The sequence below is a fragment of the Vicugna pacos genome, chromosome 18, assembly GCF_048564905.1.
Source record: "Vicugna pacos chromosome 18, VicPac4, whole genome shotgun sequence".
NCBI lineage: Eukaryota > Metazoa > Chordata > Mammalia > Artiodactyla > Camelidae > Vicugna > Vicugna pacos.
Genome location: NC_133004.1, coordinates 41,568,198 through 41,584,394, shown reverse-complemented (window position 1 = coordinate 41,584,394; position 16,197 = coordinate 41,568,198). Strand labels below are relative to the sequence as shown.

At 42.0% G+C, this 16,197-nt stretch overlaps 1 protein-coding gene across 2 annotated transcripts; it reads right to left on the bottom strand.

Annotated features, from left to right (window-relative positions):
- Window positions 1-1,352: 1,352 nt before the first annotated feature.
- Window positions 1,353-15,846, bottom strand: GJC3 (gap junction protein gamma 3). 2 transcript variants are annotated; one of them, XM_031676761.2, is made up of 2 exons: window positions 15,712-15,846; window positions 1,353-4,706 (listed from the first exon to the last, which is right to left on the bottom strand). In XM_031676761.2, exon 2 carries the CDS (start codon window positions 4,703-4,705, stop codon window positions 3,884-3,886), a length of 822 nt encoding a protein of 273 aa, XP_031532621.1. In that variant the 5' UTR covers window position 4,706; window positions 15,712-15,846; the 3' UTR covers window positions 1,353-3,883. The 2 variants fall into 2 exon arrangements, with proteins under 2 accessions (XP_031532621.1, XP_006219387.1); XM_006219325.4 differs by lacking the exon at window positions 15,712-15,846 and adding an exon at window positions 9,782-10,026.
- Window positions 15,847-16,197: the final 351 nt, after the last annotated feature.

Genomic DNA, 16,197 nt, shown 5'->3' with positions numbered 1-16,197 from the left:
AGGGAGAGAATCTAGGGTTAGAAGGTCTTCCCCAGGTTTGAGACTTCCCTCCAGTATTTTAGGTGGTTCAGTGCCCAGGAGGTCTGTGGGCCTAAGGATGCTCTGAGCCAGTTCGGGGTGATCTGCTGTGAGCAGCTGTCATCTAAGATGCTGGGAAGGAGCAGATCCTGACCCTCCTACCTGATAAGGTAAAGACCAGGGTGTGAGAGCAATACCTGGAGAGTGGAGCTGAGACCGTGGCTGTTGCGAAAGACATGATAGAACCGGGAGAGTGGTGAGAAGGAAATGAGCTGTTTTAAGTGAGAGTGGTTAAGATTCAGAAGTGCAGGTACATTGATATTTGGTACCCAACTTGAAGACAGCAACCGTTTTGTTATCCCAAGTAACATCCACTGAGGCTTTCAACAAACAATATGCTTGCCTATTTCAGGGTGTTAATCTGTTTCTCTTCAATGGATTTTTTATCTTGTGTTTCTGAGGTGCTTTGTCTTTCATTCTTCCCACTCTATGCCTTTTCTTATGAATGAAATTTGTAATTCTTGTGTCCCAACATCAGACAATACCTGTCCTGTAATGTGCTCAGTACGTGGTTACTGAATGTATGATTAAATGATTTGGAAAGGAATTCCTGAGAGCTCTGTTTTGGGGTTTTGATGAAAGTTCCACAGAATGTCTGTTTTTAAATTTTCAAATTATACAACTGATAGCTGCATTTTCTTTGTAAATTGGAATATTCTATTGAGAAGGAATCTGAGTCTTAATACGGACCAACAGGAAGAGGTGCTCTTATCAGTTACTAATGTTTGTTATGAATGTTTGTGGTGTGAGTGTCTGGGTGTCTGTATGTCTGCCTATATATTGAACTATATCTCCTTAATGTCTTCAATCCTGCCATACCCATGAAAGTAACGTCCTTCTTCACTGAAAACATTTAGGCTCCCTAATTTACAATTTTATTCGTATGGAATTTCAGAGGATCCCAACTGGACAAACAATCTTGAAAAAGAACAACGTAGGGGGATTCACGCTTCTCAATTTCAAGTGTTATTACAAAGCTACAGTAATCACCACGTGGTACTGCCTTAAGAACAGACGTATAGATCAATGGAATTGAATTGAAAGTACAGAAACAATGCCTTACATCTACAAGCATTTGCTTTTCAACAAGGACGCCAAAACCGTGTTATGTCAGGAAAATGGTGCTGGGACAATTGGACATCCACATGCAAAAGAATGAAGTTGGACCCTTACCTCACACCATATACAAAAATTAATTCAACATCAATCAAAGACCTAAATGTAAGCTAAAACCACAAAACTTTTAGAAGGAAACATAGGCGCAATCTTCATTGTCATGGATTAAGCAACGGTTTATTCACTATAACACCAAAGTCGTAAGCAACAAAAGAAAAAATTAATAAGTTGGACTTCATCAGAATTAAAATCTTTTGTGTATCAAAGAACACTGTCAATAAAGTAAAAGAATCCACTGAATAGGAGAAAATATTTGGAATCATACATCTCATAAGGGTTTAGTATCCAGACTATATGAAGAACTCAACAACAAAAATACAAACAACCCAACTGAAAAATGAGCAAAGGATTTGAATAGACTTTTCTCCAAAGAAGCTATACAGATGGCCAATAAGCACATAAAGATATGCTCAACACCATTATTTATTAGGAAAATGCAAATCAAAACCACAGTGAAATATCACTTCACCCACTAGGATGGCTAGAATTTAAAAATCAAATGCTGGGGGGACAAAATGCCAAGTATTGGTGAAGATGTGGATAAATTGGAACCCATTTGTACATTACTGCTAAGAATGTAAATGAGTAAATAGTACAGCTGCTGTGGAAAGTTCGGCCCTTCCTCGAAAAGTTGAAGTGTTACCATGTGCCCCAGCAGTTTCAGTCCTAGGTATTTACCCAAGAGAATTGAAAACATATGTTCACACAAAAACTAGTACATCAGTGCTCATAGCACCATTATTTATAATAGCCCCAAAGTGGAAACAATCCAAATGGCCAACTGAAAAATGAATAAGTAAAATGTGGTATCGCCATACAGGGAAATAATATTCAATCATGAAAGGAGTGAAGTACTGATGATACTGCTACTACATGGATGAACCTCAAAACCAGAATGCTGAGTGAAAGAAACCAGTCACAAAAGACAACGTACTGTATGACTCTGTTTGTGTGATGAAAAGCCCAGCCTGGGAAGAGCTACAGAGATAGGAAGTATATTAGTGATTGTTTAAGCTTGGGGGGCATGGCGGTTTGGGAGTTAAAAGCTAAATAGTGTAGGGTTTCTTTTTGAGTTGATGGAAGTGTTCTAAAATTGCTTTGTTAATGGGTACACAACTCTGTGACTATACTAAAAGCCACTGAATTGTATACTTTAAGTAGGTGAATTACATGGTACATGAACTATATCTCAGTAAAGCTGTTTGAAAAGGGGTGCCATCAAGGAGGAATTCAGAATGATGACATTTGCTTTTTTCTGCTCTTGGTGATTTGACTGGGTTCTGGCTATGGTAGATAAGGGATTCTTTATGAAACACTGTGTAGCAGAAAGAAAAATATATATTATTTTACTGGTTGTTGCCAAAGTGTCTCTTGGGGAATAAAATACCTTTTCTTAGGAATGAGCCTTCCTAATTTACTCCAGGATCATTTGTGATTCAGAGGAGAAAACAAAACTAGGTAACTGCTCTTTGTTGAGTATTTGAAGGCAAGGAAGAACTGAGAAGGGAGGTGTTTCTACAAAACAGTGGGAGGCTAGGATGCTTTGGGGCAGAAATGACTGAGAGTCTCAAGAAAAGAAGGCTGCTATTCAGCCTGCTGAATCATACTGTGATATAAATGTCCCTTACTTTTACCCCTGAATCAGCAGTAAAACTGCTGTCTTTTCTGTGTGGTATTGAGGGGTATGGGTTTGGAAAGTAAGGACTTGGTTCCCCATATGGGCTGTTCCTGTGCTGGAGACAGTGGAGCAGCTGCAGGGCACAAAGCAGAGAAGGAGGGTTGAGCAGAATCAGAGCTGTCAGTGGTCCAAGGGACATAAGCCTCTGAATTCACAGTAATCTCCCTAAATAGTTCGGCTGGGTGTTTGAACAAATCTGATCTCCATGTTAAAGGACACTTGGTTATATATTCTTGGAAGCACAGAGTCTGGATATGCCATCTGCTGCGGGGCTAGGGGCGTTTATAGGTTACAGAACTTTGAAGGCAGGGGGAACAGGAGAGAGATGTAGAGTCACTGAGACAGGAAGAAGGAGTGTCTTCAGCCACAAGAACACCAACAACGGTGACCAATATTTATTGCACAGGACAGGGAGAGGCACGATCTTATGGAGGCTTCTGCTGGCTGGCTCTGGAGTGAAACCCATGAAAACCGTGATGCTGACACCGGGGGATTTGGTGAGAAGGCACAGGCAGGAGCCCTTCAAGGACATGCTGCAGACAGCATGGCCTACCGTGGCTCTTAGATATACATCAGTAGCCTCTGATTTGCCCTGGAGATAAATCCCCACTCACTGGATGTTCCAAAGAAGATCCAGTCATAGGGTTTCCTTCACGGGTGAGCCAGGTGTCTTCATAACTCTGCAAAGTAGAGAATCAAGCAGAAGCTGAGACTTCTTCTAAGTGGGAAGAGACCTAAATGGAAAAGCCAGAGGTACAACTGACTGCACACTGTGGTCCCGGTTCACTGGAAAGAACCACCCGATTGATGGAGATGGCAGTTGGGGGGTGTTTTGGGAGCAGCGGTCAGAAGACATCTGCCTAGAACCTGGTTTTCTCCCTTGTAACACGTGGGAGTTGTACTTCCCAGAGGGCAAGGGACCTGCTGTGGAAGATCACCGGGATGGATGCATCAGGGGCAGGAAGCAAGAGGGACATCGGTGCCCCTCCCACCTGCTTCTTGGAACTGTTCTTTTGTTTCCACCGCTGGGAAGTTACCAGTTGGTTCCCGGTGTCTTTTGGTGCTCTCTGAAGATGGGAAGTAGTTAGAAGAGGGAGCTTTGTCCTTCCGGGTCTTCCACCATCTCCCCACGCCCAGGAGCACCAGCTCCAAAAGAGTAAACAGGAGACAGAGCCCAGTGACCCCGAACATGGTCTTTAGGAAGATGGTCTTCTCAGCGGGACGAGACAGATTACATGTTGTACTACCAAGGCAAGGCTCTTGACGACATGAGAAGGAGCTGGGCATCTTGAACCCATACAGATGGTACTGTCCCCCCAAGGCTGCCCCCTCAAGGGCCAGGCGCACCCCCAGCTGTGCCACGTAGGCCCAGAGCAGCCTGGGGCTCCCAGCCCCTGAGGCACCCTGGCTCTCCTCCCCCTGGCCGCTCAGTGTCCCTTCTTCCCTCTTCACCTTTCCTGCTTCCCACTGCCAGATCACGTGATACAGCGTGACCCCCACATAGAGGATGCTGGGCACCGCCACCAGGATGACCTGGAAGGCCCAGAAGCGCAGAGGGGAGAGAGGGTGGAAGGCATCGTAGCAGGCGGCCTTGCAGCCCGGCTGCTGGGTGTGACACACGAATTCGCTCTGCTCATCACTGAAGACCCCCGTCCCACTGGCGGCCAGCAGCACCAGGCGGAATCCCAGGAGCACAGGAAGCAGGAGGCGCCCCACAGGGGTGGCGTGCCGGCTCTCCTCCACCACCAGCCGCCTCAGGAACCCGCCACACATCCTGTTACGGAGCAGAGGACAGTGGTGAGTGTAGGTGTGCCACTCACTGTCCTCTAGAGAAGCGGCGGGCCACCTTGTCACCCCCAATCCAAGGATGTGTAAGGCGGGCTTCCTCACTCCTCTCCTAGAATCTGGTATTTCAGATACCAAGACTCTGATTGCATTGTCTATGGTTAATAGAGTCATATGTAAAATATGACTAGTGAGTGGCAGTGGGCGTGGCTCTCTCGCCTGTCCCCCTCTGTAGAGGAGAGGAACACTTGGATGGGGGGAGACCAGGGTCTGTCTTTGTCTCTCTCTTGCCCTCCCTGCTTCTCACTCTTTCCCAAAGGCTAAAGAGACAGAGACCAGAGTCCTCTAAAGACTGGAACTAGAACAAATCATAATAAAATTTATATGGAACCATCAAAGACCTAGAATTGCCAAAGCATTACTGAAGAAAAAGAAAGAGGCTGAAGGAATAACTCTCCCAGACTTCAGACAATACTACAGAGCTACAGTCATCAAGACAGCATGGTATTGGTACAAAAACAGACATACAGACCAATGGAACAGAATAGAGAGCCCAGAAATGAACCCACAAACTTTTGGTCTACTAATCTTCGACAAAGTAGGCAAGAATATACAATGGAATAAAGACAGTCTCTTCAGCAAATGGTGTTGGGAAACTGAACAGCAGCATGTAAAGCAATGGAGCTAGAACACTCCCTTACACCATACACAAAAATAAACTCAAAATGAATCAAAGACTTAAACATAAGACAAGATAAAATAAACCTCCTAGAAGAAAATATAGGCAAAACATTATCTGACATACATCTCAAAAATGTTCTCCTAGAATAGTCTACTCAAGCAACAGAAATAAAAGCAAGAATAAACAAATGGGACCTAATGAAACTTACAAGCTTTTGCACAGCAAAGGAAACCATAAGTAAAACAAAAAGACAACCTATGGAATGGGAGAAAATTTTTGCAAATGAAACCGACAAAGGCTTGATCTCCAGAATATATAAGCAGCTTATACGACTTAATAAGAAAAAAAAAAACAACCCAATCCAAAAATGGGCAAAAGACCTAAACAAGCAATTCTCCAAGGAAGACATACAAATGATCAATAGGCACATGAAAAAATGCTCAATATCACTAATTATCAGAGAAATGCAAATCAGAGCTACAATAAGGTATCACCTGACACGAGTCAGAATGGCCATCATTCAAAAATCCACAAATGACAAATGTTGGAGAGGCTGTGGAGAAAAGGGAACCCTCCTGCACTGCTGGTGGGAATGCAGTTTGGTGCAGCCACTGTGGAAAACAGTATGGAGATTCCTCAAAAGACTAGGAATAGACTTACCATATGACCCAGGAATCCCGCTCCTGGGCATATATCCAGAAGGAACCGTACTTCAAAAAGACACCTGCACCCAAATGTTCATAGCAGCACTATTTACAATAGCCGAGACATGGAAACAACCTAAATATCCATCAACAGATGACTGGATAAAGAAGATGTGGGATATTTATACAATGGAATACTACTCAGCCATAAAAACTGACAACATAACACCATTTGCAGCAATGTGGATGCTCCTGGAGAATGTCATTCTAAGTGAAGTAAGCCAGAAAGAGAAAGAAAAATACCATATGAGATCACTCATATGTAGAATCTAAAAAACAAACAAACAAAGCATAAATACAAAACAGAAATAGACTCATAGACATAGAATACAAACTTGTGGTTGCCAAGGGGGCGGAGGGTGGGAAGGGATAGATGGGATTTCAAAATTGTAGAATAGATAAACAAGATTATACTGTGTAGCACAGGGGAATATGCACAAGATCTTATGGTAGCTCACAGAGAAAAAAATGTGACAATGAATATATATATGTTCATGTATAACTGAAAAATTGTGGTCTACACTGGAATTTGACACAACATTGTAAAATGATTATAAATCAATAAAAAATGTTAAAAAAAAAAAAAAGAACTTTTGCTCCCCAGGTGATGGCTGCCGGGGTCTGGTGCTACTGTCAGTATCAGCGCTGACCCCGGGGGGATGCACGTGCATTTTTCCACCTGCTTTTCCCTGGCTCCACGCCCTCTGGTGCTCACAGGTGTGTCAGCTGGCCTCTGCCTCCACTGCAGTGGTGAGACTGAGATGAGGTTAGGTTAGGGGGGATCACGGAAACAGAGTGAGTGTCAAGGGTTGCTTTCATCTGATGTTCTTTAGACCTAATGGCTTAGGGAAGGAGAACACTTCGAAGAAAACCCAGCAGAATCCACTAAATAAATGTAAGGAGGTTGGGGCCAAAGCCAGAGCTGACGGGATAAAAATTCAAAATTCAACTCTGCTTTATCATCGCTCCTTGGGCTTGGGAGGTGACCATGGTCGAAGACAGGCTTCAGAAACCTTCAATTCACTGGACAAAATACCATCAGGCTACAAACCCAATTTGCCATCTTCATCTTTGTCCCAGCAGCAGCCTTCCTCAGTGCCCAGATGTTCTGTTAACACTCCCTCTTCAGCCCAAACTCTCATGTACCTGGCTCCCCTCACTCTCAGAGGACCATGCAAACCTCTTATTCCGGAGGAAATAGAGACTCTTTAATGCGAAACCCTCCATCTGCATCTTCTCTTATCTCCGTAGTCACTTCCTGCTGTGGCATCTTAGAGAAGGAAGTGTCTTTCCACTTGTCCAAGGCTACTCTCCCTTTCAAAGCTATGTCTCTGGGTCGTTCCTTCCAGCTTCTTCAAGGATTTGACCCCCCAATTATCTTTCCTGTAATTCAGAACACCCTTGTTTCCTCTCTGACCAGGAACTTGCTTAGGTTGCTTCCTGCTGAGTCTAATAATACTACTAATAAGTTGAATTTCAAAGTTAACATGGCAGCAGCTGAGACGTGCGTGATTTATCTCATATCAGCTTCCCAGTTAGAAGACCCAGGGAGATGCACAAAACAATTTATAAATTGTAGATAAGAACAGACCATGTGCCAAAAGTTAGGCAGAATGGTTGCCTTCATGCAGTTAAAAAGGCTGGATTGAGACACTTCCAAGGGAAAGCTCAAAGGGTCTCAATGGACCAGAGAATTTTGTTACCATCCACCAACTGTGAGAAACCATATTTTGAGCCACTAAGAATCAGAGTCTGAACCTCCCCGCCTGCCCCTCTGTCCCTGTCTTTCTGCTTCCATCAGAGACTGTGAAGACTCTGACGGGTATCAGGCTGCTGAAAATTCTTTTCTATAAAACTGGATTAAAATTTTTAGAAGAAATTTATTTCCAGTCTCTAGAAAGATGCAAAACTGGTACCATGATTAAAGATGGCAGATTGAAGATAAAGATTTATCTCCTCTCATCCCTAGGACTTGAAAATGAGAGTAAACAGGTATTTAAATGTGTACACCCACCACAAATAGAGCAGGAGGCAGATCATCAGTTAGAAGGCAATAGAACAGATTCTAGGGGAAATTAAGTCAGGGTGCTAGAAAGCACATTGGGTAATTCTTCCAGAATTCAAAGGAAGAAGATGAATAATTGAAAATAATAAAAGGTAAATAGATAAGGAACAAAATCTGTTTCCTAATTTGGAAATCAAGACAACAAATGTAGCTTACTTACCGGATGAGAAACACTTAGTGAGGTGCCTTGGGAAAGAAGTGGTTTCTCAATAGATGTTTAAGTTTTGTTTGGAGAGAGATTCAGCTCCAAGAGGACCAAAAGAAAGTCAAGTTTCAAGGCTGGTCCTGGGTTTCTCAACCTTGGCGCTATTGACATTTGGGGTCTGTTCATTTTTGTTTGAGGGTAGGAAGGATGTTAGTCCAGGCATTGAAAGATGTTTAGCAGCATTGCTGGCCTCTATCCACTAGGTGGCGGTAGCACATTTCTCCCCTGGTTGAGAACCACTGCTTTCAGGTTCCACTCGCTTCCACTCTTGGCTTCAGTTACCAGCTCTGTCAAGCAAGACGTCTGTAGCAGAGCATCTCAGAGGGCTTTTGTAGGGCATGATAATCAGCCCAATTCCAGGCTGGTCGTGCATCCTCCTGTGAGGGTGCCTGCAGCCCCTCCCCGCTTTATAAGCTCTTAGGGGAGGCAGCCCTGGGCTCTGAACACACTCCAAACAGGTGTGCCTCCTCCTTCATCCCCTGCTTTCCTGAGATCATGTGGTCTCCCCGATCTGGTCTAGCTGTTCCCAGCCCACCTGTCTCATTCTCTGAGACCTGCATCCTCTTCCCACAAACATGTCTGCAGCTTTGCCCACAGGGGACCAGAGACCCCAGGCCAAACTTGGAGACATAGGGAGCTGAGGGCTCAGCATTGCTGAAAAAGCTCCAGAGACACCACTCTGTTTCTAGGAATGGAGAAATCATTTGCAAATAAATGTATTTGGAAGTAGGTTAGCAGGATCTGAGCCCTGTCCAGAGTTTAGAAGCAATACCTATGAGGGAGGAGTGCATGCTTGGCATGCATGAGGTCCTGGGTTCAATCCCCAGTACCTCCATTAAATAAGTAAATAACCTAATTACCTACCCTCAAAAAACATTTTAACAAAGTAAAAATATTTTTAATAAATGTCTATTTTAAACATTAAAAAGGAATTGGAAGAAGGAGGAAAGCCCAGAGTTTGAGAGGATTTTCAAATATGTAAACAGATTTGTTTTAATTCCATCATGATTTTTAAAGCATTTTTCTAAGCATCTCTTGTTCTTTGGGAAAAAATTTTTAGTGTTCTATTCCTGGTAGAAAACATCTCAGAGAGCTAAGGTGTGAGAGCAGAATGTCCACTGAGGACAGGGCTGGACCTAGTTCACTGGACCCAGCTCACTGCCCACCTGGCCTGGAAAGCATCCTAGACTTTTACACAAAGTCCACATGCAGCAGCCCTGGCCTCAGCAGGTATGCAGGACCTCAGGCAACATCCTGGGCTTAGATCAAGTCTGAATGTTAATAATACCCCCAGGTCACGGGTGGGTGCATTAGAGCTGCAGATGCCAGCCTAGAGCGCTGGCCAGCTCCCACCTCCGCTACCCCCAGGCCCTGTGCCAGCCCAGCTTTTCTTTGCCCCAGCACTCACCTGGCAGCTTCGGGCAGAAGCACCAACAGCAGAGGAAAGAGGCAAAGAGAAGAGCCGTCAGGCTGGAGCCCCACAGGGTCCCAGCTCTCCCCCAGGCCCTGCCTCCCCCCACCACCCACATCTTCGCCCTCCCCTTTTCATTCCTGGCAGCCTTCACGCGGGTTAAAAAAAAAAAATGCAGCTGGAGGGGCAGGCAGCCCTGCTGCTAAAGAATGGAATCTAGAGAACAACCCGCTGTTGCGGAGGACGAGGCGTCTGTCGTCTAAGTAAGCTGAAATGGAGGTTTTCAGATCATCTGAAAAGGGGGGGCAGTGGCCTTGGAGTGTGTTTCCAGTGTGGGGGCTTGCAGGCCACAGCAGATAGAATTCCCTAAGTTTATCTCAGGGCGTCCTCTCCTCTTGTCTGGGAGAAATGGGCGTCTGCTCCTTGTCGTCTCAGAAACTCAGGGATTTTTCATTTTCTTGAGGGTATTAAATTATGGTGGATTTACCATCAAGAGGTCTTTAAAGGCAGGTAATTTGAAACATGAGGAGGCTAGCAGTATAGTATAGTTTAGAGGTTTGCCACCCGCAGCGGGATTGCTTACTCAACTCCCAATTTCTCCACTCACTAGCTGGTCAACCTTTTGTAAGTTACTCAACTTCTCTGTGCTTTATTTCTCTCCTCTGTACCAGGATAAATAATAGTATTTACTTCGTAAAGTTGTTATGAAGTGTAAGTGAGTAATAGCCATTTAGACTTGGAATATCCATCATCCATCATCTACTAAGTAATCAGTATCCATTATTTATTAAGCGCTGAATAAATGTCAGTGCAACAGGATATTAAACTGAAAATCTGGACTGGAATTTCGAGATGCGATGTTTTAGAAACTACGATGCACATGACATTCTAAAGTGATTTGTTAGCCTGAGATGCAATATTTCAAAGGAAAACCAAATAAGTAACCAAATAAACCAAATCAGTAACAGTTACGTCACCCTTAAACTCTACGCCTACATCTAAGTTGTATAAAACGGCAGAGTGTTTGGAAATTAGAGGGAGAGAGAATTAACTTTGGAGAGAAGATACTTTGGAAAGAGATGTGCTGTTAGTTCTCCCCACAGGCAAGGGGTGAGGCTGCTGCCTTCCACATCTCATGCTTAGTGAGACAGGCTCCAATGTGTTGATGCCTGTCTGATAAATCAACGAGGCAAGAGACAGCATACCCAGCAGATGATCCAAAGCTCGGTGGCCCAGAAATCCCCAGGGGTGGGATCGGGAGCCCAGGTGCTGCAGTTCTCACTGGGGCGGGGCTCCCTGAGTTGCTGAGACGACAAGGAGCAGACGCCTGTTTCTCCCAGACAAGAGGAGAGGACGCCCTGAGATTCCATAGTGATTCACAATTTTAAAGGTTATATTCCATATAGTTGTTATAAAATATTGGCTATATTCTGTGTGTTGTGCAATATATCCTTGTAATTTATTTATGTTATACATAGTAGTTCATACCTCTTAATCTACCCCATCTTGTCCTTCCTCACTTCCTTCTCCCCACCGGTAACCACTAGTTTATTCTCTATATCTGTAAGTCCGTTTCTTTTTTGTTACATTCGCTAGTTTGTTTTATTTTTTAGATGTTACAGTATTTGTCTTTCTCTGTCTGACTTATTTCACTTAGCATAACACCCTCCAAGTACATCCATGTTGCTACAGGTGGCAGATTTTTTTCTTTTTTATGGCTGAGTAGTAATCCATTGCATGTGTATATGCCACATCTTTATCAATTCATCTGTCACTGGACACTTAACGTTGCTTCCATTTCTTGGCACTTGTAAATAATGCTACTATGAATATTGGAATGCATGTATCTTTTCAAATTAGTGTTTTCATTTTTTTTTGGATATATACCCAAATATTTGAATTGCTAAGTGATATGATCGTTTTATGTTTAGTTTTTTGAGGAATCTCCATACTGTTTTCCACAGTGGCTTCACCAATTTACATTCCCACCAACAGTGTACGAGGGTTCCCTTTCCTTCACATCCTCGCCAACATTGGTTGTTTGTGGTCTTTTTGATGATAGCTGTTCTGACAGGTAGGAGGTGATATCTCATTGTGGGTTTGATTTGAATTTCTCTGGTGATTAATGATGTGGAGCATCTTTTCATGTGCTTGTCGGCTTCTATATGTCTTCTTTGGGAAAATGTCTGTTCAGATCTTCTGCCCATTTTTTAATTGGGTTCTTTGGGTTTTTGATGTTGAGCTGTATGAGCACTTTATATATGTTTATATATGTTGGCTATTAACCCCTTATCAGTCATATGATTTGTAAATATATCATCCCATTCAGTAGGTTGTCTTTTCATTTTATTGATGGTTTCCTTTGCTATGCAAAAGCTTTTAAGTTTAATTAGGTCCAATTAGTTTATTTTTGCTTTTATTTCCTTTGCTTTAGGAGACAGATCAAAAATATATTGCTGTGATTTATGTCAAAGAGTGTTCTGTCAATGTTTTTCTTTCAGGAGTTTTCTGATTTCCAGCCTTACATTTAGGTCTTTAATCCATTTTGGGTGTATTTTTGTATGGTGTTAGAGAATGGGTAAACTCTTGTGATCCTCTTTAGTCTTGAATTTTTGACTTCTGGCTTCCAGAACTGAAGAAGAATACATTTGTGTTGTTTTCAGCCAGTAAATCTTTGGCAATTTGTTGTAGCTGCAATAAGAATCTAATATAATGCCTGTTCTTGACTTTCGCCCAGATTTTCATTCCTTTCCTTTTTCTTAAAGATTTGTAGGAGTCTTTTATATTATGTATATGTTTTCCTCCAATCACTTATATATTTTGCAAATATCGTCTCCCAGTAAATGAGCTGAATTTTCACTCTGTTATGGAGATTTTTGATAACAAACATTCTTCACATGGTCAAATCTTTCAACATTTTTCTTTTATAGTGTGTACTTTTTGTGTCTTAAAATATTCTTCCTTATCCTGCTATGGTATTTTTGATCTGTAGAATTTTTATCATTCAGCTTAAAATATTTTAAAATGTCCATCATTATTTCTTCTGGATCTCATGAAATGTGCAGAAGTATGTTTTCTTTTTTTTTTTTTTTTGAAGTATGTTTTTAAGTTTCCAAATGTATAGGAGTTTTCTGCTCATCTTTGTGCTAGTTGCATCATGGTCTGAAAGAACATCAGCTGTGTCGTAGCAGCCGCCCTTTAATTTCAGGAGACTTACTCTGTGGCCTAACCTGCGCTCGGTTTTCTTGCATATTTCATACATGCTCAAAAATAATGCTTTTCTTTGGTTACTGAGTACAATGTACCCAATAGGATCACTAGATTATTTTTGTATCTTGCTCTGTATCTGTACCATGCAGTGTGGTAACCGTAAACCACACGTGTCTCTTGAGCATCTGAAATGTCGCTGGTACGACTGACGAACTGGGTTTAATTTATCTAAGCATAATTAACTTTTATTTAAAGGTAAAAGCTAAAACTCCATAAAATACGTTTTTCTGATAGACACACTTTGTTGTTTTGGTAGGACAGACATTTGGGTTTCTGCTATTGAGTTGTGTGAGTTCCTTATATATTTCAGATAGTAACTCTGTATCAGATAAATGGTTTGCAAGTATTTTCTCCCACTGCATAGTTCGCCTTTTCATTTTGTTGGCTTTTTTTTTTTTTTTTTGCTGAGCAGCAGCTTTTGAGCCTGATGTGGCCCCGTCTGTTTATTTACATTTTGCTGCTTGTGCTTTTGGTGTCACACCCATAAAGTCATTGCCAAGACCCATGTCCAAGACGTTTCTCCCTTGTATTTTCTTCGAGAATTTCTATAATGTTAGGTCCTACATTTAGGTTCTTAATCTTTTTCAAGTTGACTTTTGCGAGTGGTGTAAAATGTGGGTCAAGTTTCACACTTTTGTGTGTGAATATGTAGTTTTCCCAGCACCGTTTATTGAAGAGACTGTCCTTCCCCACTGAGTATCCTTGGCTCCCTTGTCAAATGTTAGTTGGCCGTATATGCATGGGTCTATTTGTGGGCTCTCAATTCTGTTGCACGGGTCCATGGGTCTTTTTTTATGCCTGTACTGTACAGTTTTGATTACTGTATCTTAGCGATGTAGTTTGAAATCAGGAAGTGTGGTGCCTCCACACTTTGTTCTTTCTCAAAATTACTTTGAGTCTTTGAGTCAGAGTCTTTGTGGTTTCATACAAATTTTAGGATTGTTTTTTTCTAATTTCAGAATGCCACTGGAATTTTGATAGTGATTGCACTGAATTTTTAGATATTTACAGGTTTTAACATTAACTCTTCCAATCTATGAACATGAGATACCTTTTCATTTATCTGTGTTTTCTTTAATTTCTTTCATCGACGTCTTATGGTTTTAAGTGTACACATCTTTGACCTCCTTATTTAAACTTATTTCTGTTTTATTGTTTTTGGCGTCATTGTATATAGGATTCTTTTATATCTTTTCAAGCTAGTTCCTTGTTAGTGTCTAGGAACAGAAGTGATTTGGGTACGTTCATTTTGTGTTCTACAACTTTACTAAGTTTGTTGATTACTTCAAACAGTTGTTTGGTATAGTCTTGAGAATTTTCTATATATAAGGTCATGTCATCTGCCACCAGAGACAATTTTATTTCTTCCAGTCTTATCTGGATACCTTTTATTTCTTTTTCTAGCCTAATTGCTCTGACTGTGACATCCAGGACTGTGTGAATAGCAGGGGTGAGAGTGGGCACCCTTGTCTTATTCCTGATCTTAGAAGGAAAGCTTTCAGCCTTTCACTGTTGAGTGTGATGTTAGCTGTGAGTTGGTCATATATGACCGCTATTATGTTGAGATATGTTTCTTCCATATCCAGTTTGTTAAGAGTTTTTATCATGAAAGGGTGTTGAATTTTGTCAAATGCTTTTTCTGCATCTATTGAAATGATCACATTTTTCTCTTTCGTTCTGTTAATGTGGTGTATCACATTTACTGGTTTGTGTATGTTGAATTCTCCTTGAATCCCAGGAATAAATCTCACTTGATGATGCTGTATAATCCTTTTTGTGCTACTGAATTCAGTGTGTTAGTATTTTGTTGAGAATGTTTGCATCTATATTCGTCAAGGAAAGTGGCTGATAGTTTGTGTGTGTGTGTGGTACTCTTATCTGACTTTGGTATCAGGGTATTTCTGGCCTTGTAAAATGAGTTTGGAAGTGTTCCCTCCTTTTCCAGACTTTAGAGACCAACTTCTAAAAGAAAAGACCTTCAACTGTGGCGAGGGCAGAGTGGAGTATGCTGTGACCCCATATTACACAAAGGCCAGGAGGAGAGAGATAGGGGTGTATTTTGCAAGATTCTTGTACTGTGTGTGGAATGGTATGGCATCACTAGAAGGTAAACTGTTATAAGATAAAGATGTACAGTATAAAGTAATCAAAAAAGGATTGTAGCTAATAGGCAACCAAGGAGACACAATAGAGTTATAAGCATATGATCATTTCATCCAAAGGAAAGCAGAAGAGGAGGAAAAGAGAATAAATAAAGCAGATGAGACAAATAGCAAACAAATAACAACATGGAAGACTTATATAAATAACCACATTGGGTGTAAATGGTCAGACCTCTTCAATGTATAGACAGAGAGACAGATGAGTAAAAACAAATGGAAGACCTATATACAAATAACTCACTTTAAATATAAATTCACATAAAAGTAAAAGGATGGGAAAATATACTATGCTAACACTAATCAAAAGAAAGCCTGAGTGGCTATATTCATATCAAATTAGGTTTCATAGAAAAATATTACCAGGGATAAAGAGGTCATTCCGTTATGATAAAGGGGTCAATTCATCAAGTCCTAAACACTTACCTACCTAATAACAGGTTACTCACCATCCTAGATGCTGAGTAAGGAAACAGAGATTCAGAAAGGTTGACCCACCTGTGAAGGTCACTCAGGCAGCGAGTCGAAGACACAGGCTGGGAACCAAAGATGACTCCAGGGTCAGCCTCTCCCCGCTCTGCTAAGATGCTTCTCAAGGAGGAGCCACCGAGTCAGGTGCCTTCAGCACATCTTTGCTGATGGCATGTGACCATCTCCTTGGGAACAGAGACCTGTGAGCCCACCATTCGGGGCTCTGCGGGTGGTCCAGCCACAGGGACCAGAGACCTTGTCCAGATGCCTGAAGTGGGGGTGGAAAGCGGGGACACACATAGGACTTGGGGAACAGGCACATTTTTCAGAGTTGCATGGATTTCTCCTGATTCCTCAATGGCTCCATTTATAAATGTCCACAGTGCCCGGGTCAGTGTGGGTATCGGGAGGAGGTGAAGGTTGATGCTGGAGGGCAGGGGCAGGGCAGTTTCTGCCTGATGATTTCTAAGCTTCTGACCGAAGCCTAAAGCACCAAGACAAACTTCTCTTTCA

Bases quoted from the DNA above. Each gene is read 5' to 3' on its own strand.
- GJC3 (XM_031676761.2), bottom strand. From the start codon at position 4,705: ATGTGTGGCGGGTTCCTGAGGCGGCTGGTGGTGGAGGAGAGCCGGCAC.